This window comes from Hydra vulgaris, chromosome 02 (genome assembly GCF_038396675.1).
Source record: "Hydra vulgaris chromosome 02, alternate assembly HydraT2T_AEP".
In the NCBI taxonomy this organism is placed as follows: domain Eukaryota; kingdom Metazoa; phylum Cnidaria; class Hydrozoa; order Anthoathecata; family Hydridae; genus Hydra; species Hydra vulgaris.
Window position 1 is genome coordinate 2,065,539 of NC_088921.1, and position 20,271 is coordinate 2,085,809.

At 26.2% G+C, this 20,271-nt stretch overlaps 1 protein-coding gene across 1 annotated transcript in view; it reads right to left on the reverse strand.

Annotated features, from left to right (window-relative positions):
• Window positions 1-20,271, reverse strand: part of LOC136076644 (uncharacterized) — a 51,003-nt gene that overhangs the window by 22,789 nt on the left and 7,943 nt on the right. The window contains exons 2-3 of the mRNA XM_065789952.1: window positions 14,816-15,123; window positions 1,097-1,144 (exon numbers count right to left, since the gene is read on the reverse strand). Coding sequence (XP_065646024.1) covers window positions 1,097-1,144; window positions 14,816-15,113 — 346 coding nt within the window. The 5' untranslated portion in view covers window positions 15,114-15,123. The remainder of the gene's footprint in view (window positions 1-1,096; window positions 1,145-14,815; window positions 15,124-20,271) is intronic.

Below are 20,271 nucleotides of genomic sequence, written 5' to 3' on the forward strand. Positions count from 1 at the left end.
GAAGCCTTTTTGGAAGCAAAGACGTTTTAAAAATAAATAAAAAAGCATACAATTGATTTTGAAAAGTTTAAATATTTCTGCATAAAAATATTTTAGGTTGGGGGAGTTTAATAACCCAACTTTAATGGTTTAAAGCTTATTTTATATATATATATATATAATTTATTTTATATATATATATATATATATATATATATATATATATATATATATATATATATATATATATATATATATATATATAAGAACAGTATTTTTTTTCTGTTGAACAAAGTTAATTTCAATATACATTAATGATAGAATATAGACTACAATCAATTTAATGTTTTAATAAATTTTTGTTACAAATTTATCTTTTCACTTAAATTTAAAAACATATTTTTAGGCTGAAAACAGATATTATTAAGTTGAAAACTAAAAGAAGAAATTTTTATAGTAGTAGAAATAAAAGAAATAGAAGAAATTTTTATAGAAATTTTTATATTTTAAAAAGTATGTTTAATAAAACAAAATATATTTTTTATTGTAAATACAATTCTCTCTAAAAGCTATAGCTTTAAAACACAAACTAAAGTAACTCAAACAAAGCCTCTGCATGGACAAATTGAGCATGATACTACCAATGACACAGTGAGGCCGTGGTCATATTTTTTTACTTTTAAACAAGATTAAAACAAAAAACTTTTTATTTTTATTTTAAATATCATGTTTATAAGTTAAATCAAAATAAGGTATCACTTGATAAAAGAATAAAACAAATTTGTGTTATTCAATCAGATAATTCTTAAGAGAGATTTTAGAAGTTTTGAAGTCACCAATGATAATGACGATTGATAACCAATAATCGTTTACATGAGCAACTGACAAAGTAAATAAAACTAATGATTGTAACATAATTATAGCAATCTTAGCTAACATGATGCTAAATTTAATGTACAGTATTCTTTTACAATGTAACAAAGTCATATCAACAATAACAACTGAAATATCTGTCTCTAAATCATCTGAAATATCCATTACCATTTCTAACATAATTTTAAGGCAAACAAAGGATACTTAATCCTGGTTGTTAATGTTAAAAAAAACGTAGAATTACCTTTCTTAGCAGAAAATTTTGTAGAGCTTACTGGTGAATTTGAAGTTTCTAAATGATATATAAAAAAAATTGGTGTATATTTATTTAAAAGAACATGAAAAAAATAATGACATTGATTTATAGTTTTCTTTACCGCAACCTAATTAAATATTAAAATAAAATTCAAATATTTTAATTTCATGAAAGTCACAATAACAACAAATAATCACTGAAAAAAATAAAATCATTTCTATTGTACTTTAAAAACAAACAAAATATATAATTTCATCATTTCTATTGTACTTTAAAAACAAACAAAACTGAAAATAAATTCAGGAGAAACAAACTAAAATCCCCTATTTTTATGTCAGAGTTTGTTGTCTTAAGGCACTTGATTAAGTAAAGGTTAGAGATGCACAGTGGGCCCAGAAGGAAAAGTTTTGGAAATAGGATCATAACTAATGATCAAGATATCCTAGAAAACTCATTGTTGACTTTTTAGAAAGTCTTTCTTGCTTGTTATAGGAAAATTTAAATTTTTAATATTAAACTAAATTTGTGGACTGGGTTCAAATTACCATAATTGGTTATTTTTGGACCATATTTGGTCATTTTTGATAAATAAGAATTTTTTGATAAATACTCAAAATTTAATTTTTTTTAGATAACAATTAAAAAAGTAATTTATTAGACATAATGAAAAGAAAATTCAAAAATTTAAATAACTTGGGGGTCTGGTTTCTACTGTTCTATTGATAAGAAGTTTAGTATTTAAAAACAAGTATTCTGTCAAATTTGGATTTAAAATAATGTTAGTATAAAAAAATTATAAGGAAAGAGTTCTAATGATTCGAACTTGCAATATATATTTAAAGATAAAAAGTTAAAATAGTAAAAAAAGTTAATAACTTTATAATTAATCATAAATAAGGTTTTCAAACATATCATCAAAATATCTCTTTGGTTTTGAAAACATACGCTCATGAGATCTGCTTGTATGGTCAAATAAACCACAATTTTGGCATAACTTTGGAGGATGCAAATGGATAATTAACTTAATTTGACTTAATAGTTTTGAAGGCTTTAATGAATTGTGTGAGTCTATTTCTTTGATTTGTTTTACATTTTTATTTGCCTCCATTAGATTTATTTTTTATTTTACTTCTGCTGAAACAAACACATAATTATATCAAGTAAACAAATAAAAAATTGAAAATTTTCATATTTGTAACGAAAAATAAAATATTCACATATTTTAAGAAAAAATAATTATCACTTTTCAACATTTTTAAATTAAGTAAATTAAAAAAAGTACTAACTTGCCTCAGTTCCACTTAAAATATTTGAAGAGAAGAAATGTTAAATGTTTTAAAAATGAATGACAGAGTAGAGGCAAGTTAGCACTTTTGAAAAAATCTAAGATATAATCTGATTTTTTATAAAAAATAACAACATAAATTTATAACATAATTACATAATTAAGTTTCGTTAAAAAAATTTATAAATAAAATATTGAATGGAAACTAACGAAAATTACTCAACTTTTAAAGATACAAAAAAAAAATTGAAAATTCATCAACTTCAAAATTGCATATCATCACTTAGAAATTAGCTAGAAACATAATTTTTTAATTTTAGTTTCTGAATAAATAATTTTTATAGACTTTCTCAAACAAATATTTTTTGTCTATTTCCACCTCTGGACCCACTATGAAATGGTGTCTTGATAAAATAACTTATCTTGGGCAGATGTTAACTGCACCCAGCTAAAAATCCCCTACCTATAGGCTCTTGGTTAAGTTAAGGCTAAAGAGAGTGTCTCAATAAATTTATATATTGGGCAAATGTTAACTGTGTGTTGTTAGTTGTGCAGATGTTAACAGCTACTGCCTTGTAAAATAAGCAATCCTAAGCAAAGACATCAGGAATAAGTAAAATAATTCTATTGACCAGCCTCAAACCCCTTCTTCCACAGTTTGGGAAACCTGACTACCAGCCAGTTTCAGAACAATAAAAAACTGAGTTTTAGAGCTCTACCATCATTAGGAGATAATAAATTGAGTTGCCATAAAGTAGTCATAAAAACAGAGAAACAAGCAAAACCCATGCATTGATTCAAGAAGATCCAGCATTCAACATTCTAAACTAGAAACAACCTATTATAAAATCATCTGCACCAGCCTAATATAAACCAGCAAAAATGAAATGAAGAAAGGGTGTGAAGCTGGTCAACAAATAGAATCTGTTTACCCTTTAAACACAAGACAGGATCAGAGACATGACATAAATCAAGGAGAGGAGGTATTAAAGTCACCAATAAAAACAACATTATAAGAGTACTAAAGAGAAAGGGTATGGTCAATTTGATCAGAAATTACATCTAAAAGTGTGTAGTCTTGAGAAGAAGAAAGTTAAATATGTTTTTAATATGTTTAAAATGAAAAAAATTATTTCATTATTTTTTCATTTTAAACATTAAGATTATTTCTTTATTTTTTTCATTTTAAATATTTCAAAATAATTTAATAGTTAGGAAATAATTTTAAATAATTTAAAATTATTTCCTTACTATTAAGATAATCTTTTTATAATTTTAATTTCATTTTACAAAGTATTTTTTTCATTTTAAATATTTCAAAATAATTTAATAGTAAGGAAATAATTTTAAATAATTTAAAATTATTTCTTTACTATTAAGATAATCTTTTTATTAATTTTAATTTCATTTTAAGAAGTATTTTTATGCTATTAAAGAAAATAGAGGGCTAACATCCTATGGGGAGCATAGAGTACGGATCTGAAATAGGGACAAGAACAAATCCCTTGTTTTATTGGAGAGTTGCCTCATATAGAAGATGCTCAGAAAGGATTAGAAAACATTTAATGACAATTTGTACTTTGTTAACCTAATTTTAGTTTTTATTGCATATTTTTTGTAAATATATTTTTTTCAGTATATTATTTTGTTATTTTGTATAAATTAATTATAAATAAAATAAAATAAAATTTTTTTGTATATAACAATGTAAGTAATGTTAAAAAAGGAAAAACGTGTTGCTGACTGTTTCATTTTGCTGACTGTATCAAAAACAAGTTTTCGATTTGCCAACTAATGGCATTTAATGAGGAATGGGGAAAAGGGTGTGTCACATCCCACACACCTATCACTTCGCACTGACCTTGTATACATGTATAAACAATATATACTATTTTTTGTATATATTAATTTGTTCCCCTTTTTTCTTTTTGTTTTACAAACAGCTTCTCCTGATTAAAAATCCTTATTATTTTTGAATAAAATTTACCTAATTCACTTCATTTTTTTTTATTCATATTTTTGTATATATAGAATATGTATTATAGAATATGCATTATAATAATATTAACTTTGTATTTAATTTTTGTGTTTCAGCTGCAAATAATAAAGAATATTCGTATTTTATGACTATTAAAAATACATTTATGGAAATTGAAAAGTCAAAACTAGAAAAAGACATTGGTGTTTGTATATCAAGTGATTTGAAATGGGCCAAACAAGTAAAATATGCAGCCAGTAAAGCAAATAATATGCTCTCACTACTAAATAATACATTCAAGTACAAGGATAAAGATCTAATAAAAACATTGTATTGTACGAATGCTAGACCAAATTTAGACTTTTTGATTCAAGCATCGAGTTTGTATTAAACAAAAGATGTTAATGAACTAGAAAAAGATCAACGAAAAGCAACCAAAATGATACAGGAACTATTTGAGTACAAAAAAAGATTTGAAATTTTGGATATGACAACTTTAGAGACTTGGCAGGTAAGAGGTGGCTTGATCCAGCAATTCAAGATATTTAAAGGTATTAAAAAGATTGATATTAAGCAAAATCAAGCAATGAACTCTATTTGCTCATCAGGTCCAGCATCTAACATTAGAAGAGCAAAACGTCAATTGAATCCTAAATTGATTAGAAATTGTATGAAAAGACAATATTTTTACAGCAATAGAGTCGTTTATGGATGGAATAGTCTACCAGCAGAAGTCGTTAAATCAATTACACTTAACAACTTTAAATCAAACATGCAATCGGTCGATTCAAAAGCAATAGCAAAGAAGATGAAAATCTAGAAAGCTTATTAACGCTTTTTTATTTAAAACTAAACAGTAATTAATATATACCGGCTGTCATAGATATTGCCTGGCGCTTTATCTCATCAGCATTAACTATTATTATTATTATTATTTTAAAGTTTTATTTAAATATAAAATTAAAAAAAATTTATAATTGATAAATGACAAATTTTAATTAGGATAGGTGAATGCAAATTTTTAAACATTTGTTTCTAAATAATTACAATTATAATTGTAATAGTATATATATTAATATAATATATATTTTTATATATAATATAAATTTTTAAATATTATTATTAATAATTATAATAGTAGTGGTAACTAAGGTTAAAACAATAAAAAGTATTTTTAGATTTTAACTTCAGTCAGATTGCAAATTTTTTTTAAAGAAATTTAATGATTCAGTTTTCAATTTTAATAATAATTAATTAGATAATTTTTAGGTTAACAAATTGAAAATTTGTTAACCTAAAAATTATTTGAAAATTGAAAAACTATCGTTGCATGCTATTTTTAACAATAAACCAAGCAAGTTAGTAGTTTTTCAAATAAAGGGTACTATTTTATCAATCTACAACTAAATGTTTCTAAAGAGTTTTTTATGTTATAAATAAGTCTTCTTATAACAGTTTTCTATTTAAAAAATGTGTATTCTACATCTTAACTTAACTTGTTAATTATAGAATAAATTAACTAAAGTTCTTGAAATAACTTGTTATTATAACAATAGTGATATAACATAATTACAGCAAAAGAAACCATAAAAAGCAACCATAAAAAGCCACTTGAAAAGTTGCTGAAATTCTTCAGAAGAAAATAGAATTAAACATAGTAACAGAAGGCAACAGAATTAACATATTAACAGAAGGCAAAAGAATCAACCATATTAACCATAATAAGAAGTAAGTAGAAACAAAAAACTTTAAGAAACTTCTTAGTACAAAAGATTCTTGAAGATTTTTTCCTATAAATTGGACTTTTCATTGCACACATTAGTTACTATCACATTAAATCACTTTTAGTCACATTACTTCACTCTTAGGTCACTTCATTTTTGCCAAAAGAGATTTTAGATTTAAGCACATAGTATACAAGCGCTGATCCGATGCGGATTATAGAGCAACTGAATAAACATGGACATTTGTGTTCAGAATGGTCATAATATTTTAAGCGCCGTAACCATATCCAGCGTGTGAGCCTAATGTATGTTTTGTGTATCTTTTAAATTATCTTTTAAAGCTATAGCTTCAAAGCATAAACTCAAAAAATTCTAACAACATTCTCTGCACAGATAAACAAACTGAGGAAGGTACTACCAAGAATATTTGGGTCAATTCATGTCTAATCAATCCAAAAAAACATTTTCAGAACCATGACATCTCAGATTTTGATGATTTTTGGAATACAAGCTTAAATTAGTTAAAGAAAACTTGACTAAAAATTTAATGTCTGACTCCTTAAAGTTTCAGAGATATCAATACTCAGTCCCAATCTCCTTTTTGATTGTTTTTATTAGTGCCATTTATTTATAAGGCTAATTTTATAACAAAACTAGCTTTAACTTAGGAAATACTTGCTTAAATATTGCTAAAAATTTGTACCAATCTTATTTAATCATACCATTTAGGCATTAGGTCTTGAGACATACATCTTAATATGCCTAAATGATATGATTTTGATCTTAAGACATACATCTTAAGGTGCCTAAATGGAGCATCAGAAAACTTATTAAAAGTGTTACACCATTTTGAAATTGAAGTTTTATATAGAAGCTTTAATTTTTTTAGTGTTTTAGCCATCATTTTTGTGTTCCTCTCCCTAAAAAATAGTTACAGGTTTTCAACACTATTGAGCAAGTATTTTTTAAGTTAAAGCTAATTGAGTTATGCAATCAGCTTAAAAAATTAATGGCGTGGAAAAAAATGATCAAAAAAGAGATTGGGACTGAGTATCCATATCTCTAATTTCGTTATTTATTTTTTCATTATGAATCAAAGATTCATATTTTTAAAAGTTGAATTTTTAAGATTTTAAATTGCGTCTTTTGGTTAAAAAGTAATGCTGACTTAACAACATTTCGATTGACCATGGAAACTTCTAAGATTTACTTAATAAGATATTTTTTATTTATTAGGTCAAATTTAGACAAGATTAATAATATAATCTTGTATAAATTTCTAAGTTTAAATTTATTTAGACAAGATTAATAATATAATCTTGTAATAAATTTCTAAGTTCAAATTTAGGCAAGATTAATAATATAATCTTGTAATAAATGTCCAAGTTCAAATTTAGACAAGATTAATAATATAATCTTGTAATAAATTTTTAACCATGGTAAACATCAAAAACTACTCTAATTTCTACTCTATATTTCATAAACACATTCAAAATTATATTTAAATAAAAACTTACATAATCAACTATATTTTTAAACTATTTACTAAATATAAAATAACTATGGTATTGGTAACGTTAATCTTTTACTGAAGCCCAAAAGACTAGTAACAAATATATAATGTTACTATTTTGATAACCTTAATTTTTAAATGTATGCTATGCGACTGAGACTTTTGCAGAATTAATTTATTATATTAACCAGTGTTCCTTATCTAAAAATCTTACATATAACAACTGCTTAACATTTCATTAATTTTTTAATCATTTCATTCCATAAATAAAAAAAAGATGCATTAATATATTTACAATTAAAACAAAAAAAAACCTTTTAAGCTTCAATGATTCACCTTGTACATCTATAATTCTGTATTATATGTACATCTTTATATCTGATTGCAGTATTACAAAGCTGATAGAACCAGCTAACAACTTCCCACAATCTCTTACAAGTACCTATTTAAATTATGTTTGAAGAATCCAGTACCAAGGCATTTAAAGATTATTGTCATCCATCATTAGTGGTACTGCTTGCATTTTTTTTAGGGTCAGAAATATTGAGACGCAGAAAGAATTCTTTCAAATATTTAGGTTTCCAACACATATTCAGTCCAATAGTGTCTATTTGAAACTATGTATTTATACCACAAAAATTACATTTTATAATTTTTTTTACGGTTTATGAAATCAGATATGAGTTTAAAAACACAGTACAAAGCTACAATCAAAGAGTCTGTTAAATATTTGGTTTCTATTATCAAAAATGTTTTGCTTCATGGTAAACCTGGGATTGCACAATGAGGCAGAAGGGAATATTGCAATGGAAGTCTTGAAGTGATGGTTTTATAAAAGCAGATAAAAGCTTAAACGCGTTATTAGTTTACTGAGTTTATGCTGGAAACAAAGATATAGAACACCATTTAAAAAGTTCAGGAATGAAAGTAAATAGTACATTTTAAACAAATTATAACAAAATAATTAAAGTTGTTAAAAGTATTTTTCAGGGAAAGTTGATCAAATGAATTTTCTCATTTGTGAACTGATCAAATGATCTCATTTGTGAGCTGATCAAATTGTAAAATTCATTTTAAACAAACAATAACAAAACAATTAAAGTAGTTAAAGGTATTTTTCAGGGAAAGTTGATCAAATGAATTTTCTCATTTGTGAGCTGATCAAATGATCTCATTTGTGAGCTGATCAAATGGTCTCATTTGTGAGCTGATCAAATGAATTTAAGATGAATGAATGTGAATTTTAATTTTTTCTACAGTACTTGAAATTCCAAGAGCTTTTACTGACAAATCTAAACAATACCTTTCTCAAATATTTGTTTTAAACAACAGCAATTACTAACCATAATTACTAAAATGGTTTTATCCATTACTAAAAACAAGGCCACAATTTTATTCTTAAGTATAAAATTTGTTTTTTTAAAAGGTTTTCAGAGGATTTACAAGTCTGTGTGTAAAGCTCATCCCCTCCCTCCAACACTATCTATGTTGATACATTTTCAATATACACCCCCTACCCCACTTCCACCAAAAATTCCTGGATCCTTCACTTATGCTGATGATACTACCATTTATTTTTGTCATGATAAGAAGCCAACACTCTCTGATTGCTTGGAGGGGGCATTTCAGCTTGAACAGGATCTCACTTCTGCTACAGCATGGGGCTCACAGTGGCTGGTGAACTTTAATACAGATAAAACTCAATTTTTTCAGCCAATTGTTTTCGCAATAATTTAGATCTTCCTATATTTATAAACGGTAATGTACTCTATGAGTCATCCACTCTTCATCTTTTAGGATTAACTCTTACTTCCAATCTTTCTTGGAAACCATATATCAAATCTGTTGCAAAATTAGCATCTGCTAAGGTTGCATCTCTTTATCGAGCTCGACACTTTCTTACTTCGGATTCTATTCTCTATCTCTATAAATCTCAAATCTGGCCTTGTATGGAATACTGTTGCCATATCTGGGGCAGATCTTCTAGTGATGCCCTTCCTCTTTTAGACAAGGTGCAAAAACGCATTGTAAACATAGTTGGACCTGCTCTTGCAGCTAACCTCCAACCATTATCACATCGTTGTAATGTTGCATCTCTATCTCTTTTCTAAAAAATACTATAATAAGCACTGCTCTTAAGAGCTAGCGTTTCTTGTGCCATCTACTAAAATTTAGGTTTCATCCTTTTTCTGTGACTGTTCCTAAGTGCTCTAAAAACTCATTCGCCTAGTTTTTTTCCTCGAACATCAGTTCTTTGGAATTCGCTTCCTTCAACTTGCTTTCCTGATTCATATAATTTGCAATCCTTCAAGTCCTCTGTCAATCATTATCTTGCTCTACAATCTTCATCTATTCTCTTCCAGTAACTTCCAACTTTAATTAGTGGTTGCTTGCAGTTTTGGAAGCAAAGATGTTTAAAAAAAAAAAAAAGAAAAAAAAAACTTATACAGTTAACAGTTTTTAAAGTCTCAACCGTTCTCTTGTTATTTAACTTTCTTCTTTGTTTTCTGCTTTATTAAAAGCGAACTTGTTATCTATTTTAATATAAATTAAAATGTATAATTTTTTCTTGAAAATAAAAAATAATCATGATGCAGAATTAAATTTTTTTAAAAAAGCAATTGGTTAGAAAATTAGTAAATCAATAAAAAAAAAGACTGATATCGAAAAAAGTAAGTAAGCTAAAGCTGATACTATTTATTTAATCAACACACATAGAGATTAACAGAAAACTTAAAATAAAGTAGATGGCACATCTACTTTACTTTAGTGTAGCATCTATTATAGTATTTAGAAAATAGAGAAAAAGAAACAACATTATGACGTCTGACAATGATTGAAGGTTGGCTGCAAGAGCAGGCCCAATTATATTTGCAATGCATATTTGCAGCTTGTCTAAAAGAGAAAGGGCATCATTTAAAGATCAAAAGCACATAGAAGAACAGTCTGTTGATTCAAACTTAGTTTCTCAACAAATGGGCGAATGGTTACAAATGTAAATGCCAAGACCACACATGGGACTTTGGAGTCTTCACAAATTAAAGGAAGATTACCATCAACACTAAGATTACAAAATGAAACAGCTAAACTCAAATTAGTCTCACAAAGAGCAAGTAGGTCTGGTAAACTTTGCAAGAGATAAGACTCAACAGAAGAAAAGTTACATTGAAGACCACAAATATTTGTGAACTATAGATTTAGAGAACTCAGTGATGGCAATGGTTTTATATTTTATAGGTATTATTACATTATGGTATTATAGTTTTTGGTACTTTAGTCAATTTTGGATTTGTTAAAAAACTTGACTTTAGGCACAGGTAGTATTCAGTACACTATTTAATAGTCTAAGCAAATGCCTTATTACTATTATTAAAGCTGCAACAAATGACTTCAAAAGTAGCCTGGACAGTGCACACCGAAAGTAAAAACAGGGACACCATACATGCGCAACATGGCACTGTTAGTATTCTGATACTTTACAGCTGTTTCCCCCTCTCTGAGAGCTACCACAGAGATCAAGAAACCTGACTACCAGCACACCTCAGAATCATAAAAATGCGTTGTAGAGCTGCACCCTCATTAGGAGATAATAGAATGTGTTTCCTAGTCATAAAAACAGAGACATAAGCAAAACTTAGGTATTTATTCAGGAAGATCCAGCATTTAAAATCCTAAACTGGAAACAATGTATTATGAATACATACCACAACAGCCTAATAAATGAAGAAGGAAAAAAAGAAGTTTTTTTTTTTCTTGACAAAGATTTATGAGTAGTATGCAAAGAGTTTGCTAAAGCCAAAATGTTTTATAAAATGTTTGCATTACTCTTGATTTTGACATTGAAGCCATTGAGTCAGCATAATACAAAAATAATAAAATATATACAGAATAATCATCAAACTGGAGCTTATAGAGAAAGTGGAGTAACAAAATTGCCACTTCCTACTAAAACATGCTGGAATTCTTTATTTGATTCACTTAAAAAATATGTCAAATAATAATAAAATAATAAAAATAATAATAATAAAAAATAATAATAATAATAAAAAACTAATAGTAAAAAAAAAGCATAATTTCACGATGTTTGAAAAAATAGAGAATTGAATCCCATGATCAATAGAAAAGTGACATACAGATAAAGTTGATTGAAAACACTAAAACTAATTGGAATCAGACTATATAAGTTGCAAACACATGAAACAAAAATAGATGACACTGTTGAAATTTTCAAAAAGCTGATAACAAAAAATAAAAATAAAAAAATATTGGAAACTAAATATTCAGAAACTTTCAGTGATGCCAGTTTCCTTGCAAACACACTAGATCCTAGACGTCTTTTTGAAATAAAAATGGAACTGCAAGGCTCAAATTGATAGTATCGCAATCGCCACTTGTGATTGTTTTTTGCACCTTTGCAATTAGTTCTTTTTTTTAAAACGTTTTTGCAATTTTTGTTTTTTTTATTCTTTTCTAACTTAGCATATTTTTTGACCTTAACACTTTTAAGAAGGGCCAAATAAAATGATAAATTAGGAATAAACTTTTAATATAAGTATAGAATATTTTTGCCTATCGATTTTATTAGGGATATCCATAAAGTACATCACGTTAATTTAACTTTTAAATAGAATTGTGATTATTTGCTCTCTTTCACAGAGATTTTCAATCGACACAATACTTTTGAATTTTAAATATTCTCGGAGTTTAATTATTTTCTCCGTGGAAGCAAATAATATCCTAATTTTATTTAAAAGGTCTCAAAAATCTTAGGACTGCAACATTATAACTGATATTAAAGGTTAAATGCACAAGCTTCTAGTGCTGGAATTAAAAGAATTTTTCAGCTTTCGGACTTATTCATTCTAAGCTAAGAAACAAGATAGGTAGAAAAAGAAAAGACAAAACTTGTTTTTATATACAGAATATAAGCAAAGAGTACTGTTGGCTCATAAGTGATATCCTTCAATAACGCTCCATTTTTTATATAGTAATAATGATCGAGTCAAAAAGAAGCCTGTAAATTGTTCTTTTCTAAATATTTGTTGTTCCAGAGTTATGAACCCTTTAACTCTTTCCTTTTTAACACTTAAAAAGTCATTATTGGAATTTTATGGTTTTTAAACAAAATTTAAAGGCAACAAAACACCTGTATCTTAAAGGCAATGAAACACCTGTATCCTGTAAGTCTTTTTTTATATTAGGAAAGTAAAGGTAGAACATTATAAGTAAAAAATTTACCTCAGTTTTTTTAATTATTATTTTCAGAAATTTTTTTTTTTAAAACTGAGGTAAACCCTTTCTTAGTCTAAAAATCATAACCTGAAATTTCACATTTTTGAATTTTTGGTATACTTTAAATACATTTCTCTAAAAACATAAAAACTTCCTGCAAGATATCCTATTGTTTTTGGAATGGGTATTCATTGTAATTTTTTGGATTTAAAAAAAGGTACGTCAAAAAATTAAGGGGGTACATCAAAAAATGTTTTAAGTAGCGCTCAAAAATCACCTACTAGGAGAAATAGGAAAGGTCTCAAGTTTGAATGTATAGATGTTCTATTACTTGATCATACACAGCAAGGTCTTAAGATTGAATGCATAGATTTTCTATTACTCAATTGCATAACAAGTCACAAAAATTTGACTGAAAATAACACAACTTGAGTCACATTTTGGTAATGTGTTATGCAAATCTTGGAGAAAGCTGCTGTTAAATATGAAATCAAGAATACATTTTTCATTTTCTGGATCTATTCTATTTTAAAAAATTTTCACCATTGTGTTTAACCGAAGACCAAACAATATTTTTACCAATAAAGTTATTTTTTTCATAAATTTCAACCAACTTTTTTAGGTACCCTTTCATTGTTTTAATGTTACCAAAGATTTATTTGAAACATTTTCACTCTGATCAGGGGAACCAGTTTCAGGAAACCTTATTTTAAACCGTACCTTTATTTTTTTAAATCTTCTAAAAATGTTTTTGATATTTCTGACATTTAATAATTTTTTATTTTGAAAAGGGCTGATGTGGATTGCTTCTGTTAAGTTGTTACAAGTAGATTTAGCTCCTTCAACCTTTTCTTTAGAAAGTAAACATTCTAATGGCTCAAAATCAAAATCAGTTGTGTTTTCAAATAAATCTTTGATAGTTGCAGTAACTGTTTTAGTCTGAATTACAGAGCATAATTAATTATGCTAACTAATTCAAACTACAATTTTTAATTACTTCAAATTACCTATCTTTTAATGCAAAAAAAAAAAAAAAAATATCAGTAAAATGACATTATTGAAATAACATTAAGCAAAATAATGCTAAATCTGAATTTTATTAAATTTATATGACATGTAAACATTTTTAACCTGATGTTTGTTGAACATAGTTTAAGTCAACTAGTTAATGGCAGTCGGGTGTCAGCAACCGAGCTCAATCCAATGTCGGCATTAAGACAAGATACTCTGTTCTGATCAATTCAGAAGTAATTAACTAAATGCTTAATAAAACAAACTGAATAACTGCAAATAAAGAAATGCCTGAAAATAAATTCATATGTTTAATAAACATTAAAAGTGTTTACATGTCTTCAATCATATAAATTAAAAAAGAAAAAATCATTTGTCATTTTATTTGTTAATTTAATTCATCATTTTAATATCATTTTGACGTAACTTTATTTCAATAATGTGATAGTACCCCCAAAGTTTTTTTTTTTTACAATGAAAGAATGGTATTATGGATAATATAAAATTTAACCTTCAATCTTGGGACCTTTCCCATTTCTCATAATGGCTGATTTTTGAACGTAGTTAAAACATTTTTTGACAGTTTGATGACTCATAAGTATTTTCGTAAGCAATACTCAACAAATATTTTAAACCATTAAAATGACAATGAAAAACTTTTAAGTTTTGAGATGAATGTATTTGAAGTCCCAAATTCAAAAGTTTGTGATTTCAACTTAAGATTTTATGACTAAGAAAAGGATTACCTGAATTATTTTATTTTAAAGATTGTAAAACAAAATCTTTACTTCTCTTATATAAAAAGAAACTTAGGATGCAGTTAATTCTCAGAAAAAGGCAAAAAAGAAAAAACTTATTTAAAATTATCATACAAAAATTATAATAAATATGAAAAACCTCAGCAAGCATCAAAATTAATTTGCATCAAAATATTATTAATTTAAAGTGATTTTAAAATAATTACCTGCAAATTCATCTATTTTTCTTATTAGATCCACTCTCCTCATGTTCCTTAAAGCTGTTTTTAAATCCTCAAGTGTTAGATTACCTTTCATTTGCGTCCAAGTAGTTAACATTGAATAAGCTTTATCCACGGTTTTACTATTATCTTGATCAATTATTTCTAAATAATTGTCTCCAATATTTAATCTACGACCAAGTGTTCTCCACTCTACTCCAACGCTTTCACTAATATTTAACTTAAACTCTTGGCTATAAAGAATGTTTTCATGTTTCTTTGGATATGTACTATTTTGTGCCATTTTGATGTTTCTACAAAAAAAGAAATACATGTTTATATATATATATATATATATATATATATATATATATATATATATATATATATATATATATATATATATATATATATATATATACATATACATATATATGTGTGTGTGTGTGAGTAGTGTGATGTTAAACTGAAAAACAGGCTATTTCAGTATGACATAACACTGCTCACCGAAATCAGCAGTATAAAAAATATATATATTATATATATAAATTTATATATATATTTATATATATCCATATCTACTATAGTATATTTATGTGAGCACTTGCTCACTTTTTTTGCTTATCTAAATTGATGCAGCTTTTTTAGAAAGGGAATAAGAAAACGAAAAAACTCTCCCAACTCTAAAACTCCGAAACATGAACCTTGACGAACAAGGCCGTTGCGTGGAGAAACAAGTTGAGCACAGTACTACCAGGGACGTGGTGGGAATCGAACTCGGAACCTCTTGCTTATGAAGCGAGCACTCTACCACTACACCACTACCGCATATATATATATATATATATATATATATATATATATATATATATATATATATATATATATATATATATATATATATATATATATATATATATATATGTATATATGTTTGTATATACATATATATTAACAAAAAAAAAAAAAAAACTTTATCTATGGTACTTTAAGTTTCATGTCTATACAGCAATCATCAGCCATTGAATACAAATTTAAAAACAAAAAAAACCGCTAAAAATTACAAAATACTGTGTAGTGGGATCTTTACATTGCTAAGACATACTTGATGGCAACCAAAAAAAAACAAAATATTAGCTAATCACTGGTGTCGTATAGATAAGAGAAATTTAGATGTCATATAGATGAATTTAGGTGTCAATTTAACAAGTTATCACCTTTACATGTTAAAATAAGGAATTTTTCGTATAAGAAAAGAATGCAAATTTTTGACAAAGTGGTATAAGTATTGCAATGTTTTACAATTTTCCACTTAATTAAGGGTGTTATCTTTTATGACCAAAATTTCTTTAGACAACTCGGTATCAGTTTTATATTTATTAATGTTAAAAGATTTCCGATGATTAGTATACTGAAATTTAAATGGAGTTTCACATTAGCCAAAATATACTTTTTCTTTGTAGTCAGGTTTATTTGATGACACGGTGGCTTGATAAACCATATTCTTTGACAAGCAGTGACTGTTTATGGGACAGATGGATTTGTTGACACAGTGGCATGTTTTTCCCTCATCTTTACCTTGGCTATATAATATCCTGTGATTGTGCAAATTAATGATGGACATGATGCATACATGAGTACCTTGTTTTAATGGTATTTCGATTAAATATCCTACAAAGTTTGTGACCAACCAGAAAGTGCAGCTCTACCATGTTCAAAACCGACTGCCTATTTCTGTTGCAACATTTGTACTGAAAGGTGGGTTGTACCAGATTATGTTTCCCTTGTGATTTTTGAAGGGGATTGGTTTTTTATTTGAACTAATTTATTTAAACTATGGTAAAGTAAATTTGAGTAATGCAATTATTATTATTAGTTTTTTTAATAATTGAACTATGAAATCTTTTTAGAATATGGCCATTATAAGGTATTGTTAGCATTAAGCAGATTTCTAATCAAAATAATCACATTATTAAGTTGTTTGATTAGAACATGATAATTATTAAATATCATCAAACCGGTGGAAGGGATTATGTTCGTCGACTGAATTATCAAAAGTAACAGCAAAAATTCTTCAGCTATCTCCTAAAAGTGCTGCTTGTGAAAGAAGTTTTAGCAGTTATGCAAATACTCACAGTGCCAAAAGAAACAAATTAACAAATGAAAGAGCTGCAAAATTATGTATGCAACAGAACAACCAATCTTGCCTAAAGAACAAATAAATATTTCAGATAAATCTTACGAATCAATAAATGTTTCAAATGAAGAGTCGCCTGAAAAAGAACTTTAGCCATTTGACCAAAAATCAGAGTTTTCTAGTCAAGATTCTTTTGTAGATGAGTTTGAAATAAAAAACTTAAAATAAAATTCTTATCAATTTTTGAATTCAAATTTTGAAAAGAACAATGAATTTTTTGACCATTTTACTAAAAAAAAAATCAGTAATTTAACTCTTTAGTTCACACTTTAATAAATATAATTTTAATATAATCTAAAATACTCAAACAGAACTAAATAGAAACATTTTAGATAAGTTGAAAACATTAAAAAAAGTTAAAAGTAACTAAACAAGAACACTAAAGGGATCTGCAAAAGCAACAACATGTATATATATATATATATATAAAATAGTAGAAAATCACTTTACAAAAATTTTTCATTAAACACCGTGTTTCATCAATAAAGACTCATCAGAAATGAATGATCAAATTATTAAAACTTCATTTTATGTCAAAAATTAATTTTCAGAAAGTGGTAAATGTCTTAACTACTGTAAATTTTCACATATTTGTGAAATATGCTGACACTATTATAAAAAGAATTGTTTAAAATTAATAACTGCTATTTTTTTTTGGAAAAAAAAATGTCAAAAGGAGGGGGGGGGGGATTCAATGTAATTATTATTTTAGCTTACTTTTTTTTTTAGATTTTTAGGAGAAACTTATTTTCATGCCTGCATTTAGAAATCAATTCCGATTTTTTGTTTAACAAAATTTTTGGGCTCGCATGTGTAATTATTTCAAATTTTTCTTGTAAAAATAGTATGCATTTTTTGGAAATATTGTTGTATGCAGGTGCTGTTTTAAGGATGAACCAATTCAGTAAAATATCATAAATATTTTTATCTTTTAATTCCCATATGTATTTTGACAGTATGGTGTCTTTTGCATACTTTATATTTTTAAAGTATTGCTTATGATCAGCAAGACATTTTTTCCATTAACCCTCTATTAAATCAATATATTATTTAGCAGGTACATTCTTAGAGGAAACAACACATTTATATACCACGATTTTTGATAAACAATTTCCACTCATTGGACAATTGTTATTATGTTTACAATTACAATTTTATGTCGTTTTTTAATTTAGGATTTCTATTTTGTTTAACATATTGTGACCTTTTATTATTCTTTCCATATTTTTGGTGCAACTGCAGCTAACTTTAATTGTATTTCAATTAAAAATTTCATGTAATTTATTAGAGGATGGAAAATGCTTATCGACTTGTTTTAAAAACACTTTTCCTTTGTTAGCGTAAACATTTTTGCTATATGGAGGGTTGAACCAAACTGCATTTCTACTTCTATTTTCCTTTTTTGTATTCTTTTTTTCAGGGTCAAATTTTAGTTCAAATTTTTGGAAACCACTATTTTTAAGGGCATCTTTACAAACTCATCTAGAGGAGTTGAATGCATGTTCATAAAAGGAGTTTAGGTTTAGCCTGTTACTAATTGAAATTGGAATTTGATTTAGATTTTGGGGTTAGCGATTTGAGTTAACATTAATATACAATAATTCTTCATTTGGTTTTTTGAAAGGTTTATATGAATTTTCAAAGAGGTTAAATGTGACATCAAGAAAATTAACAATTTTTAAATTATGCTTATTTCACTTTGAAAGCCAATATTTAAAAAAAATTTAAATCTTTTCAAATTCTCTCGAGCTGTGGCCCAGATTTTTTATGCATTACTATTAAACCAATGATACAGGACGAAATCATTAATATTGATAATTTTACTTAATAAATCCTAAATATGTTCTCCAACAAATTGCACATTATTACATCAAAGCAGTCATGTATGTTTTTCTTTTTCCAAGTTTCCTTATTAAAATAAAGTAAGGTTTGTCAGCAATATTTTATTGTACAGATTGTATCTTCTGTAATAACTGCGTGGCATTTTGCAAATTCAATTGTTTTTATTTTAAAATACTTGCAGTTATTGTGGGGGAAATATCAAACTGAATGAATGTACAGTCATTTTTATTTTCAATTATAAAGAATCAATTTATAACATCAGTGGTATTTTTCCACTGTTGTAAAATTATTTTAATTCTAAGAATATTATCAATTTTGTCCAATTTAATTTTGCTTACATGTACAATCTCACTTTATGAGGGAACCAATAACCAACAAAGATTCTGAATTAATTGCATTTTAAAAATTTTTAGGGGCTTTCTAAACACTAGCAATACTGTTGATTAAAATTTTTTTATATACTTTTCTGTTGCGACTTGGTAAATGTTCTTTTTTTTATCAGCAAAAACCAAAATATTAGGGTTTGATTTAGTTTACTTTATATCCGACTTTAATTTTGATTGAAACTTGTTTTTTAAAGGGCAAAACGTTACTGTTTTACCTAAATGTAATTGGTCATTTTCATCTTTTTCTAAATCAGGTAAAAAAGGTGGAGTATTTATTGTTTTAAATCCATAACAATCATGTATTTTTTGTTTTGAATCCATAATTATTAGGATGAAACACAGTGTTAAATGAAAAATTTTTATTAAGTAACTTTACGCAAATTTATTATTGCTCTGTTATTTTGAGAACATTGAGCACTCTATTTTAAAGAACACATTTTAAAATTGTTTATATATATATATATATATATATATATATATATATATATATATATATATATATATATATATATATATATATATATATATATATATATATATATATATATATATATATATATATGTATATTAGGGTGGCTCTTAAAACAACATTTTTGAAAAAAACCTGTTCTGACCCCTTTACTTTGTTCTATATAATACTAAAACACTAGGTTTAAAATTTTTTTGAACAAAAAATTATTTTAGGGGTAGCTCAAGACCCTTAAAAATTTGACTGGTCCCTAAAATTTTGAAAATAAAAGTTCTTTTAAAGTATGTCAACCTGGTACTCAAAAGAAGCGAAATTATATAAAAAACTTTAAAAATAATAATCAATTTACAAAAAAATAACTTTTTTCTCAAATAAATGCACAAAAACTATTGTTTTTAAGCTGAAAATAAAAAAAGTCATTATTTTCAAGTTTTAAAAAAACAGTTTTTTTAAACATGCTTTTTTTGTAAAGTGATTACTGTTTTTGAAGTTTTTATCTAATTTCGCTTCTTTTGAGTACCAGGTTGACATACTTTAGAAAAATTTTTGTTTTCAAAATTTTAGAGAC